General features: G+C 40.9%; 1 protein-coding gene across 1 annotated transcript in view; it reads right to left on the reverse strand.

Moving 5' to 3' along the window:
• Positions 1–13,358, reverse strand: part of olf413 (DBH like monooxygenase olf413) — an 868,967-nt gene that overhangs the window by 17,384 nt on the left and 838,225 nt on the right. The window contains exon 10 of the mRNA XM_071582772.1: positions 12,211–12,382. Coding sequence (XP_071438873.1) covers positions 12,211–12,382 — 172 coding nt within the window. The remainder of the gene's footprint in view (positions 1–12,210; positions 12,383–13,358) is intronic.

Consider the following 13,358-nt stretch of genomic DNA (forward strand, 5'->3'; position numbering starts at 1 on the left):
TTTCCTGAACATACTACCTTGATCAAAAAGTTCCCGGAATAACCACCGTGTGGCGCTCCCATCGTTCCGATTTGAGTTCTGTTTTTTTTGTTAAATTGGTACATCTGTTGTTGATATTCCCTTTAAATCTTAGTGTCATAACTTGACATTTGCAAAAGTTACGTAGCCAAGAGTACATCTATCTCTGTGTGTGTTGGCGATTTTTTACAATTGCAGAAATGGATTTAAATTTGCAACAACGAACTTGTATTAAATTTTGCGTAAAAAACGGATTTAGTGGCGCACGGACGTTGGAAATGTTGGAAAAGTGTTTCGGCAACGATTCTCTAAAAAAAACGGTCGTTTACCAGTGGCACGAGCGGTTCAGAAGTGGTCGTGAGTCAATCGAAGATGATGAACGCAGTGGCAGACCATCGACATCGAAAGTCGGTGAAAAAATTGATAAAGTAAAAGAAATGTTGGTCAATAACCGCAAATTAACCATCAGAGAAATAGCGGAGGACTTGAACATTGCCTATGGATCCGCCCAAGACATTGTGGTTAATGATTTGGGTTTCCGTCGTGTAGCATGCCAAAAGACCTCAATTTCATGCAAAAAAGAGACCGTGTTGACGTCGCAAAAGACATGATTTGCGAGGCTGAATCCGATCCCACATTCATCAAAAGGATCATTACTGGAGACGAGACGTGGGTTTATGAGTACGACACGCAATCCAGACATCAGGCAAGTGAATGGCGTTCACCAAATGAGCCGAGACCAAAAAAACCACGTCGTTTTCAGTCAAAAAAGAAGGCAATGCTGACGGTTTTCATGGATTACAACGGTGTAGTGCATCATGAATTTTTGCCAGAAGGCCAGACAGTAAACAAAGAGTATTATTTGGGCGTTATGAGACGTTTGCGTGAAGCAATTCGCCGAAAGAGACCAGAAATGTGGGCAGAAAACTCGTGGATTTTGCACCATGATAACGCACCGTCGCACAGTGCTATCATTATTCGTAATTTTTTGACGAAAAATGCAACAAATACCATCCAACAGCCACCGAATTCACCTGATTTGGCTCCCTGTGACTTCTTTCTGTTCAATCGAGTTAAAAAACCATTACGGGGAACGCGTTTTAGCAGCCGAGCGGAAGTAATGGAAAAATCGCAGGAAGCACTGATGGACATACCGAAAACCGAATATAAAAAATGTTTCGAGGATTGGATCAAGCGCTGGCATAAGTGAGTTGCAGTCGATGGGGATTACTTTGAAGGGGACAATATAGATTTAGATGAATAAACTTGTATTTTTAATTTTCTGAATAAATTCCGGGAAATTTTTGATCAAGGTAGTATTTAAGGTGAACATACTGAGAAATCCAGCTAATGTTAATTTATGGATAAGGAGGGTCTCCCATGGATTAACCTGACGAGTTGGCGCCGAGTATCCTATTCGAGTACGTGACTCTGTCGTACGAGGGTAGGCTGAAAAGTAATGCACACATGCTTGTAGCGCGTGAACAAAAACAAATAACAAGATCGGGCAAAAAGCACATTAAAGTACAATTTTAAAGTTTTAAAATCATAAATTTATTTTTCAAGATAGTTGTTGTTAAGGCTAACACATTTCTCCCAAACTGTTGCAAGTTTTTTCATTACGTCACTGAAAAAATCTTCCGACTTTTCTCGAATCCAGGACTTGACACGAAATTTTGCTACCCTTCGATTAGCAGTAGACTTATTAACAGCATCGTCACCATAAACAGCCTTTAAACGACGATGAATCTCAGTAGGAGTCACTTCTTCGGCAGTTAAAATTTCGATAACAGCACGCTGTTTAACTCGCGTTGACATAGCACTAGAACAGGTCTCCATACTTCCGCTTCTCGAAATACACTGGATGAATGAAACGACCTCAAACCTGCGCACACATATTGAGGGGGAATGTTAACTCCACATACCACCTGGAGTGCTTCTTAATGTCATTTGTTTGTGGTCTACAAGCATGTGTGAATTAGTTTTCAGCCTACCCTCGTATATGGCCAAACCCTTCCTCCAAGGAGCACCGTGCCAACGGAAAAATAATTGGACATCTGGTGGCGTTTTATGGAGCCGTGTAGAATTATATGGTAACTTCTGAATGAGAGGAAAAGATAGGATCCAAAGTAATGAAATTTTGATAAAGGGCATTGAATGAAAATAAGGAAATCTAAATTAATGATGGCGTTGATGTAACGTAATTTGTAGCCAATATATGTGTGCTGTGTGTGTGTGTGTATATATACACGTGTGTGTATATATATATATATACATTCAAACACGAAATCCCGCCAAACGGCGAATAAATACTCATATATACAGAAACAGATATAAGGAAAAGGGATAGGAACACACATAAAGGACGAACACAATAGAGGTGGGGAAGGCGGAATCGAACGGATCACAAGAGTAAAAATTCAAGGAAATATTTTTACTCTTGTGATCCGTTCGATTCCGCCTTCCCCACCTCTATTGTGTTCGTCCTTTATGTGTGTTCCTATCCCTTTTCCTTATATCTGTTTCTGTATATATGAGTATATATATATATATATATATATATATATATATATATATATATATATATATATATATATTTAATTAGTAACAAAGGGATATCTCAAATAACGTAGTGTACATCCCCTATGGAGCAGCATACCCATCGATGTTATATTTTTAAATTATCCGACCTAAATAGTATTTTCACATAGAAAAGAAATCAAGTACGACTTCACAATATATGCTTTGATGAATAACCTTGCCACATCGAATGTTAATTTAAACTCTTTCAAAGTGCTGTAAAACATTAAAATATGTTATGGCATGTTGTTATGCCAGCCTAACCAGCGACTTTATAGTTAGTGTTTATATGTTTTTCAATAAGTAGAATAATTGAATATAAAAAATGCAAATTAAATATTAGCTTTCGAAATAAGATCACGATTTTAGTGGCCTAGGATTAGACGATAAATAAAGTTTTAAACAACAAAGTTGTAAATCCGCCTCCCTCCATCCAAGTAAAATTCTCGCAACTCAAAAACAGTGGCGATAGAATAAAAAAAATCCATGCAAATCCCAAAAATACGTGCGATTGTTTGAATTTTTTCTAAAAAGCGAACACAAAACCCATGAGGCGACGTAAATTGCTCTCCTATTACACGAAAACAATGGCGTGAGAATAACACAATAAAAGGAGAGCAGACGACATTTTATTTTCCTCGACACGCTTCTCAACCGATAAGAGTGAATCGTGGATTTCTGGTGCCTTTTTGGAGTCTTAGGGGACTACAATGACCTCACGTATCGACATAACCGCCACGAATAGACTGCTTGGGTGCCGGATAAGAAGTAATCAATTGGATTATTAACGAGGTCGATAGGGTGTGCGCACCGTTGAAAGGGCCATCGCCAACTACGCTGATATTGTGAGGCTGACCCCAAGGAAAAAATATATTTTATTCACGATTCCCATTCAACGGCGCGTCCACTTGCATGCTTTGGTGGACGATCAGTAAGCTCTCTACTCTCCCCCAATCCCTCCATCGTTTTGTGCACTAGTATATCTTTGCCGCCGGTCCGGCGCGTGGAAATGTAAGGTGGATGGTCTTTGACGGGAGGAAATGAGAAGTTTGGGTGGTGAGGCTGAGGGCGGAGAAGTTGGGAATGGGCGTCGCTTCTACGTGAAGCAATAGGGCGGATGAGATGATACGGCACAAGTCGCCGCCCAGGGATTGGATGGCATCACGACCGCTAGACCCGACTCTCAGAGTACACAAAATATTACACTGAAGGCGCTGATGGGCCATTTCCGAGGAAACGATACAAGTTTTTCCAGCCCGACATTGAATATTCACTGTCCACTTTTATGTGACATTCCTCTTTCAAAGTATTTATTTAAGATTTCTCCTTCCACATAACATTCGCACTAAATTTAAGGGGATGTAAATGTTAATCATTACTAAATTTGGATTAAACCATAGCACTAAAAGTAATCTAGAACTGAAAATTTATTTGAAGCTCTACCATATTTAAACAAATTCATTAAGAATTGATAAATATACCCTTAGTCGTAATTGAAGGATCAGCGTATTCCGAAAGCACTAGAGCTGCATAGACAAGGGCAATGATAACTTTTGGAACCGCCCAAGTTCAATAGAAATCAATGTACTTGTTTCAGGGAGAGCCGAAAGGACATGGTTCCATTGAAGACGATTCAGTTTAAAAATATGCGGGAGTAGCTGCAGCATTAGGAATGACAATTGAAGTATACATAAAAAACGTAGAAAACGGTACTACGAAGAATGATGAGAGATGATGGGCGTACGTGAGCTTTGGTGACACATGCAGAGGAATAAGTTATGAGAAACCTTGGAGAGAAGGGAGCATTTTGGCAAGTGTAGTCTATAATACGTCGAGACACGCCCGAGAGGGAAAAGGGGGCACACGAGTCAAAAATGGAAAGAATTTTCCAAATGCAAATAAGGTAAATACACAAAATAGTGTAATAGTAAGACATTACATTTTTCGCTAGAACCGAAAGAACTTCAGGATATTTTAAAAGGATAGACAATAATAATTCTTGCTACCTATAATGGACCAATAAGTTAAGACATTGAAATAAGATGCTGCGTATTATAGAGCGAAGAGAAGCTCCAGTGTGTGAAATATAAATAGGCACTAGGAGAAATTAAGGCGGCAAAAAGCATTCGTAGAAGGAAAAATAGAAAAATTGTAAAAAATTATTGGGAAATTAACGGCGAAATTTTTATTTTAAGAACGAAAAAAAATTAATAAGAACTTCGACATGGTATTTTTTTTCTTAGGCCACATAAAATTCAACACTGAGGAATGACGGGGCAAGCAAACCTTAAAAAGAATTTTATAATGCTTACAGGAATGAAAAGGTAAGTTAACCAAAGAGAAGGACAAACTAAGAGGCATTAGAGGAGGTAATAAATGAGTATAAGCTGAATGAGAACATTAGAAAAAGCCTGAAAAAGTGGAGGCTTTTTTCCAGAGTAAGCACGGATGGGATGGTAAGGAGAATTTAGGCAAGTACGGAAGAAGGAGGAAATAATTAGTTAATTGAGACGCCATAAAAAACGTAATACGTATAGGAGCATGGAAAGTAATGATAACTCTGTTTAAAAGTGGCAATTATGTAAAAGAATTGTGTAATTATACGTAAATACCGCTCAAAAACTACATATAAATGGTGGACTATCTATGATACTAAAAATAAGTGACAGAATAATTAGAAATTCCAAACTGAATAGGTGAGAAACGAAGATGTGTGTAATAACTAATATCTCGGACAAAAACTTCCCCCAATATCTAGCATATGGATCGACATGGGGTTTATTGATTTCTGGGTGGCAATCTAATGGCTAGTGACCCTTCAACTAAGAGACTTTTAGTACCTTAAGTCCTCTGCACACAGGAAAAAGTCAATGGGATTTAAATGAATAAATATTCTCTGCTATAACATTACCTATTTATAAAAAATAATACGTGCACTTTTTCCTCTTTCTATCTTAATAAACAAATATTTATGTTAATTTTTCTTCTGTGTCGTTCAATCCCGTACCCATATGCCGTAATGCCGTCAAGTTAAAATTTACCACTGTTCATCAAGAGCTTTGTCAGGAAAACAATAAATTTGCAAGATGTTCTCAAAATTGCTAGTAATTTTCAAAATGCAGCAGGAAATTTTAAATTAATTAACGCAGTTATTCAGGGACTTTCATACTAAGGAAATTAATCGACTCCTAGACCGATGAGTTTTTTCGTGGAGATACGTATACACAATACTTGGCCAAGGAAAGAAATAAAGCTTAAAGTTTACAAATTATTCGACTAGGTAGAGTACACGATTTTCGGTCAAAGAAATGCCACTCTGACTTTGTGTTGGTTAGAGATAAGAAATTCCATTGATCTATATTGTTCTTAAGAAGAAGTGAATCATTTGCAGGAATGAATAAATTTAGATGAATAACCTGAAAAAAATATTCCACAGTATCAACTCATTAGGTATTTCGGCACAGAGACTACAAAGTGAACTAAAGCCAAAAATTTTCCAAGCTAATCGTAACATCAAATTTTCTTATGCAGTTTGTAAATGGTGAATCATTCCAAGCACATTAAGTAAGCCAAGAGAAAAAACAGAGACGGTCAAAATATCAGAGCCTAGCAAACCCCACCTCGCATGTACAACATTTCCTCCCGGTCCCACATCCCTGAACCGCTCCATTACCTCGCTGCCCCCAATCACCATGTCCACGACACACGAAGCTGTTCCTTCCTCCACTGGGAATGCGATCTTTCCTTCTGCATGATTCTGCAACGAAAATCTTGTGATACGCCACGAGAAGCAATCCACAATTACAAATACACTCGCGCGCATAACAATGCCGCAATACGAAGGATTACATAAAAACCTTGGAGTGGGATTGAATAGAAAGAAATGCACCGGTAGAGATACCCAGTTGGGACGTGTTGGCGTATTTTATTTTATTTGGGCCTACGAGTATGTTTGAACGAATTCGGAAAAATGATAGGGAAATTGAGGCATTGGGGAGTGGGGCACCTTAATCCAAATGAAGTTGATTAATTACTGGCAGGGAGGTTTGGATGGGAGCCTGGGAGTGGGGAGATCTGGTTAGGAGGGATCCGTATTAAGAAGGTGGGTGGGTAATACCCCCACTCTTTGTCTGAGACGGATGCGAGAGCGACCGAAAGCGTGTCGGAGGCCTTACGCGTGCTTGCGTGCCTGTTTGCGAGAGAATGGGCGGCCGGAGAAAGTGCGGGCGGCGGGGTGGAAGTGAGAACGCATCCACTGACATGCCATGGCCACATTAATCGGCAGAAATGAAATCCCACTGGGGAATGAGCCAACTAGACCCCTCGCCCCCTTCCCAACCTGTCCTTCCCACTCAGCGCGCCACGCTCAGCACCGACCCTCAAGACCGGCCTCGCCTTCCCCCTTCGCACCCTTTCATCCACACTCCCCAACCCGTCTTCACTAAACCCTCATCTGTCTTAGCCTACCTGCTCCATTCCCAGGGTCGACCCCTCAAGGTATGAACAGAAAGAAGGAAGAGAGAGAGAGAAAACGGTGAGCGCTTTGGGCAAATTATTCTTCTTACTCGTGTATTTTATACAAAGGCCCGCCGCAATAATGGAGGCAGGGAGACCCTTGTCATGCCCGTAGGCAGATTTGGAGAACATTTTTGAGACACTCTTTTCCATCCCACGGCCAAAGTCTCCGGTTTAAATGGCTAAATTACAGTGGGGCACTTCATTCGTTTAATATTAATAAAATCCAGGCGCATCCACACTCGCTGAAATGAACTAGGTTCTGGGGTCGCTTAATTTTACATTAAATGTCGATGGGTAGAGATTCGGTAGCGATTGACCCCCTTTCCAGTCGTTTTGGGTAAACCAAAAGGATAAACTCTCCATGAGCCGACTCGAAAAGGTCAATCTCACTGTAACCACGGCCAAACACAGTGCATGCACATTTCGATTTAAACGTCAAATAAACGCTGGAGATACGCTGTCGTAAAGACAAAATTCATTGCAGTTTTCTTGGCAACATAGTAACTACAATTTTTAAATCAAATCCATCGTAATCTCTGACGTTCTTGTGAATGATTATACAGTAAAAGACTATATAGAAATATAAACATAATCCAATACAAGGCCACATATGCTGTGTAAATTGGTCATCCGAGTTCTTAAAAGCCATGAACATGATTTGTTTATTTCCTTTTTGTATAGAGATATTACGAAAACGCTGGGTATTTAAAGAGCCTAATTTCTTCCGATACATAAAAATTTTTAAATTTACAATCAGCTTACAATTCTGTTTTCTAAAATGACTCGCCTAGAAACCTTAGCTGTTATCTTGAGAGATTATACATATACCAGTGCATCAATTTATCCTATTTATGAGAGTTGCCACTGTTTTACCCTGATTTTCAAATATGATCTGACTTGGTAGTATTTGTAGTTTTTAGGGGAGGCGACCGACAGCTAAGGTCATTTGTGCCATTAGGGATAGACAAGAAGGGTGGAGAGAAACCCGGCGTCGGCATTAGCCTACTCTTAACGAAAGGCGTTAGTCCGCAGTTTAATATCCTATCCGGCGGACAGCGTCCGCACAAAGCACCTCAAGTAGGGATAGGGATACCACTGGAAAATATCTACCGCCAACGGGATTCGAAACCTGGTCCTCTGGATGGGAAGCCAGTACGTTAGCCGCCGCACCACACCGATCCCACTCGTGACTTGGAACACATATGCAAATGTATAATATAGTAAAGACCTTGAGTCATCAACAATCGTGTTTACACATGCACTTACAACTTCAACGAAGAAAATATAGAATTTGATTGATTTAATTTGCCGGACAATAGAAAATGGTCTTAACTGGGGGAAAAAATTCCTTTAAACCTTGGAATTCTGTTGTCTCGCAAATCTTGGCTAGTATGTAGGAGCCCATGAAATCCAAAACACTTGGAAAAAATGAAAAAAATTGAATAACTAACACAGACTCATTTAGCCTGCCATTCTGGCAGATATGTTTTGCACGCTATTTTGTCGAACGGGACAACCAATATTTCATTTACAACTATTACGGTGATTTTAGTGAATTCCCGACATTCTTTAGCTAAATGAACAAGTTCGATTTCTTGGCTTCTCAAATCGAACAATTGAGTGGAACACCTTGACATAAAATATATTGAGCCGCGAGTGCAAAAAACGAGGTCTGAAAAATTCTCAGGCTACTGATCAATAAAGCGGGATACCATAGCAGAGAACTTGGATCCATGCATTTCATGAACGTAATCCCGAAAAGAGCAGGAAGTGATGGACGGTCGTCGATGTAGTTCACAACCCCCAACCGAAGGAATCAATAAGGTCCAGGGAAGAGTAGACCATAGCGGCTCCCTAAAGACCACTCGATTCAAGTTTTCCAATTGCAGTCGTCTCTTCTTCCCAGACCGCCTCTTCCCTTCGTTCCGCCTCTCGCGAGCCAGGAAGTGAAAGGCTCGGGGGGAGACTTTAAGGGCCGCTTAAAACAAGAGGCTGAGGGCGAAATTTGACATTTTATTCGATCGAAAGCTCTGGAATGGAGGCAGTCCTTAATTACCTCCCGTGAGACGCATATGAGACATCTTACTGATTCTGAATGACGTTAAACTCCTCCCCAGTAACCTTTTTTTTACAGATGGTGAAAGAAAGAGGACATCGACCCATGCCGAACACATCAACTGCGACGACTTTTTGCGTGGTAAAAGAGCAATGCATTATGATTTCATAAATAATTCTCGGGAAATCCACCGGATATACATCTACATCTACATAATACCCCGCAAGCCGCCGCAAGGGCGTGTGGCGGGGGGTGTGCTGGTATATACCGGTTACACATTGATGCCGATGTTTCAATAGACGACTTGTCCATTATTTTCAGGGCTCAATGCTGTAACACAGATTTCGGCATGAATATATTATAGTGGGTCGCGTCCAGGGGTAGAGCGTTGGACTACTGACCGGAGGAGCCCGGATTGATTCCAGGGCAAGTCTCTGAGCACCTGCAGCTCCATCCAAGCTATGTGATTTTTCGGGTACCAGATTTTCCTGGGAAACCATAACTGGCACAGGGTAAGGAACGGTCCCCCTACCCTGATGTGTGAATTTCCCTCGCCGTCGGGCTTAGTACTGGGTGAACTCTACCATCACCTACCAAACCGACCTTGGTTGGTTACTATGTTTATGGTTTGTTTATATGTATATATATATATATATATATATATATATATATATATATATATATATACACACACACGCACATATGTGTGCGTGAACATTGTGTGCCAGGATAAATTCCCTCCTGATAGGTCAATTTTCCAAGTTTGTTCCGCGAATTGCCTGCTTGTCCGTGATTTCTCGCTGGACTTTTGTAAGTTTTCCAAATTGGTTTACATGCGTTGCTAGGAAAAAACCGCATTTTCTAATAAAATTATTTTTCTTCAGTCAGATCTCAGTACCCTTCTTTGCTAGCCGATACCTAAGGGAGCCAAGTGGCAGAGTAATTGGACTGCTTCCAAGAGATGGCGTGGTCCATGTTAAAGCAGTGTTTATGGTGGATTTCACCGGCTGTCCAAGTTATTTGACGCTCCTTTAAACCTGTGGCTAATGTTCCGTCCGTCCCCCCATACACATAGACTTCACCACATTTGCACGTGATTTAATAGACTCCCGAGGTTGATGCGATCCTTCGCTCTATCAAGTTGGCCTCGCAGTTTGGCCGTTGGCTTGTCAATGGTCTCGATTGTAAAACTCTTCCGGATTCTGGATATTTTTTCAGAAACAATGTAGATAAATGGCAGGCAGACCCTTACTATTGGCTTTTCACATTCCTTTCCTGACTACTTTTTATGAGGGTAGGCGAAACTTTTCAGGACCAATAAGTTTTGCCGCTCGCTGTATCTGTTTTGGCATAATGTGTCGTTGAGGTGTTTCAGCTCCTTATGTTTCTTCCCATTATCTGCTACTACCCTGACCCGATGTATTAGGGTGATGTCGACCTCTCCTCGTTGGAATGGGTAATGATAACCCTGATCATTCAAGTAGAGGTCGGTATGAGTTGGTTTGCGATTAACACTATCTGACCGTTTTTTTCTCTGTCTTCATAGTGAAGGGTACGTTTATATACTCACTATTCACGTGATTAAAAAAATAGATTTAAGAAGTATAATCAATGAGGACAAACTAAAACGTGCCATTCAGGTACCGATATAAGTGTTTTTGGCGTGAAGGTGCCGGGGCTAATACTCTCCCTCGTAAACCTTTCATAAAGAAGTCAACGATGGCAGGAGACAAGGGGAAAACTTGGGGAATCTCCTGCTAGTAGATGTGTCATCATATTTTAAATATACAGGGTGGCACTCACAGTAGAAATAAATTTAAAAGTCTCATATAAGTCAATGAGTAATTCTTAAATTATTGAACACTACATGAAATTAATTAATCCAATGACAATAAGACAACACCACATGAAATTCCGAACTTGATTCTTTCCAGCCGGAAAAAATAAGCGCGATTTAAGTTTTCATTGAATATAAACACTGGGATCCGTGGGAGAAAATTTGGCAAAAAGAATTAGATAAAGTCCAGAGAAAATCCGCTAGATTCGTTAAAAATTTTTATGATAAAAACACAAGTGCGACAGGTCTCTTAGGGGATTTAGGCTGGGAACCACTTGAAGTGCGGAGAGAACAAGCGAGGCTTAGACTTTTAGAAAGGTTCAGAACAAACGAGTTTAAATATGACACTGAAGGAATTATAATGGCCCCACACTACTTAGGTAGATCAGACCACAAAGATAAACTAAGGGAGATAGATTCCAAGACAGATAGGATTCTTTCCCCGAACAATCAGTAATCATAATAGCAAGAAACCGAAGTCACTTTAGAAATATTAAAAACGTTGAATTTACAAGTCGGAACAAAATTAAACACTATAGAGATGTTAGGTATACTTTCAGGTGCATGTGTATGTTAGTTGGTAGTTTGAGTGTTTGCATGTGTGTGGGGTGTAAGTGTTCATGCATGAATGTATGCCATGTTTTTTTATATATGATTTTGTGGTTATTGCATGCGGTTTTTTTTTCTTTTTCTTTTCTAAATTACGGGTGGTGTCCTAGCACCCCTCGCCACACGCCCTTGCGGCGGCTTGCGGGGTATTAAGTAGATGTAGATGTAGATGTAGAAACTTCATTGAAAAGCTATTCCATCGCACAAATGAATTTTTTGAGGAAAACAAAGAAAAGTGCATTGGAAACGGCAACAAAAACTATCCAATCGCAGAATTTAAATCCATAAAAAATGACTTAAAAAACCACACTTGGAAAGTCGAGAAAATCTACTTCACTAAACCAATGACAAAACTCTGAAGGACATATTACATCCTGTATCAAAGAGATTGTTTCCATCGAGAAGTGACATCCAAGTTAGAGCCGTATAAGTATGTGGTCCTTCAAGGTTCGGGAAGATATAATTGGTTCGTATTCAACTCGAGACGAGAGGAAGCTTACGGTTCGAAAGATACCGATCCTCTTTTAAAACTTTCCAGAATATCTAATTTGGATTGTATAACATATCGGAGAGCCTTTTCTGCGATACTCACCGGTATCACCGTCTTGGGCTTCTTCATCCAGCACAGTGGCTTGAACGACCCGCGACGGGTAGTCTCTTGGAAACTGTCGAAGTTGTTCTCCCAATCGTACGTTACAAGGCGATTTTCAAGGGTCATATCCGCCAGCTCTGGAGGAGATTTTATCTTCACTGGACTGGATCCGCTACAAGAAATGGAAAAGAGAGAAAAAGAGAAAATGAGAACTCTGGAAACAGGGTGGGCGATGGGAGCATCGCAGCCGGAGTACCGTAAACTCATGCACCTCGGTCGCTCCTTGGCAGCGAAATTAAAAAAGTTCTCGCGGCCCGGCTTAAAGGCTTATCTCAAAGTTATTATTTCCCGGAGATTGGAGTGATCCTTAAACTCGGTGTGCTCGCATCAAATCTCCATATTTCTTCGCCAGCCGCCGTTTGACGAAGCACGGAAAAGGCCCATATGAATACGAGGAATATTTTTTTTACGACACCATAAACAGTTGGGAGGCTCTTGCAGCACGCCATACCAACTTCACTCCCCCTCCTCACCCTACCCCCTCTCTGCAATGATCCATTACGCTGATTTTGAAGGAGGGCACGATGGGAAACAATGGGATGCGTGGCCGGCAAACAAAAGGGGTAATCCCTCCCTCTCTCTTTTGCCCACGCTGAGCGAGGGCATGAGAGAGGGAGGGATGCCTCGAGGGTGGGGGCAGGGGGGATGAGTTTTAAATGGTTATGCGGAGGCCATTGGGGAGAAATTGGCAATTAACCGAGGAAGCGTGGAGGTGCGGTAGATAATAAATTGCTTGGTCTATGGGACCGGGAGAGAAGCATTACTGCTCAAGTCCTTCAATGCTTACGAGGTCCAATGGAAAAAGAATGAATACGAAATTATAACTCAGGCATATTTAAGGAGTACTTAAAAATGTAGCCTCGATTTTTTCTCTCCGCCAGGGTGAATAACATTGTCAGGGGGGGGAAAGAGACGACTCGACTTCAATCCGAAAAGACAAGGCACCCATTACTCCTGATGAATACAGATGACACCACAAAACTGCTGATGCCCCAAGCCCGTTTGTAATCTTCAGCTGATTCCACCATGGGGCCAGCAAAACTCTCCAAGCGTAGTTTGGCCCCTTCCCAATGATAATTTGCCCTCTC

Source organism: Hetaerina americana, unplaced genomic scaffold (genome assembly GCF_022747635.1).
Source record: "Hetaerina americana unplaced genomic scaffold, ioHetAmer1.1.p SCAF_12, whole genome shotgun sequence".
Classification (NCBI taxonomy): domain Eukaryota; kingdom Metazoa; phylum Arthropoda; class Insecta; order Odonata; family Calopterygidae; genus Hetaerina; species Hetaerina americana.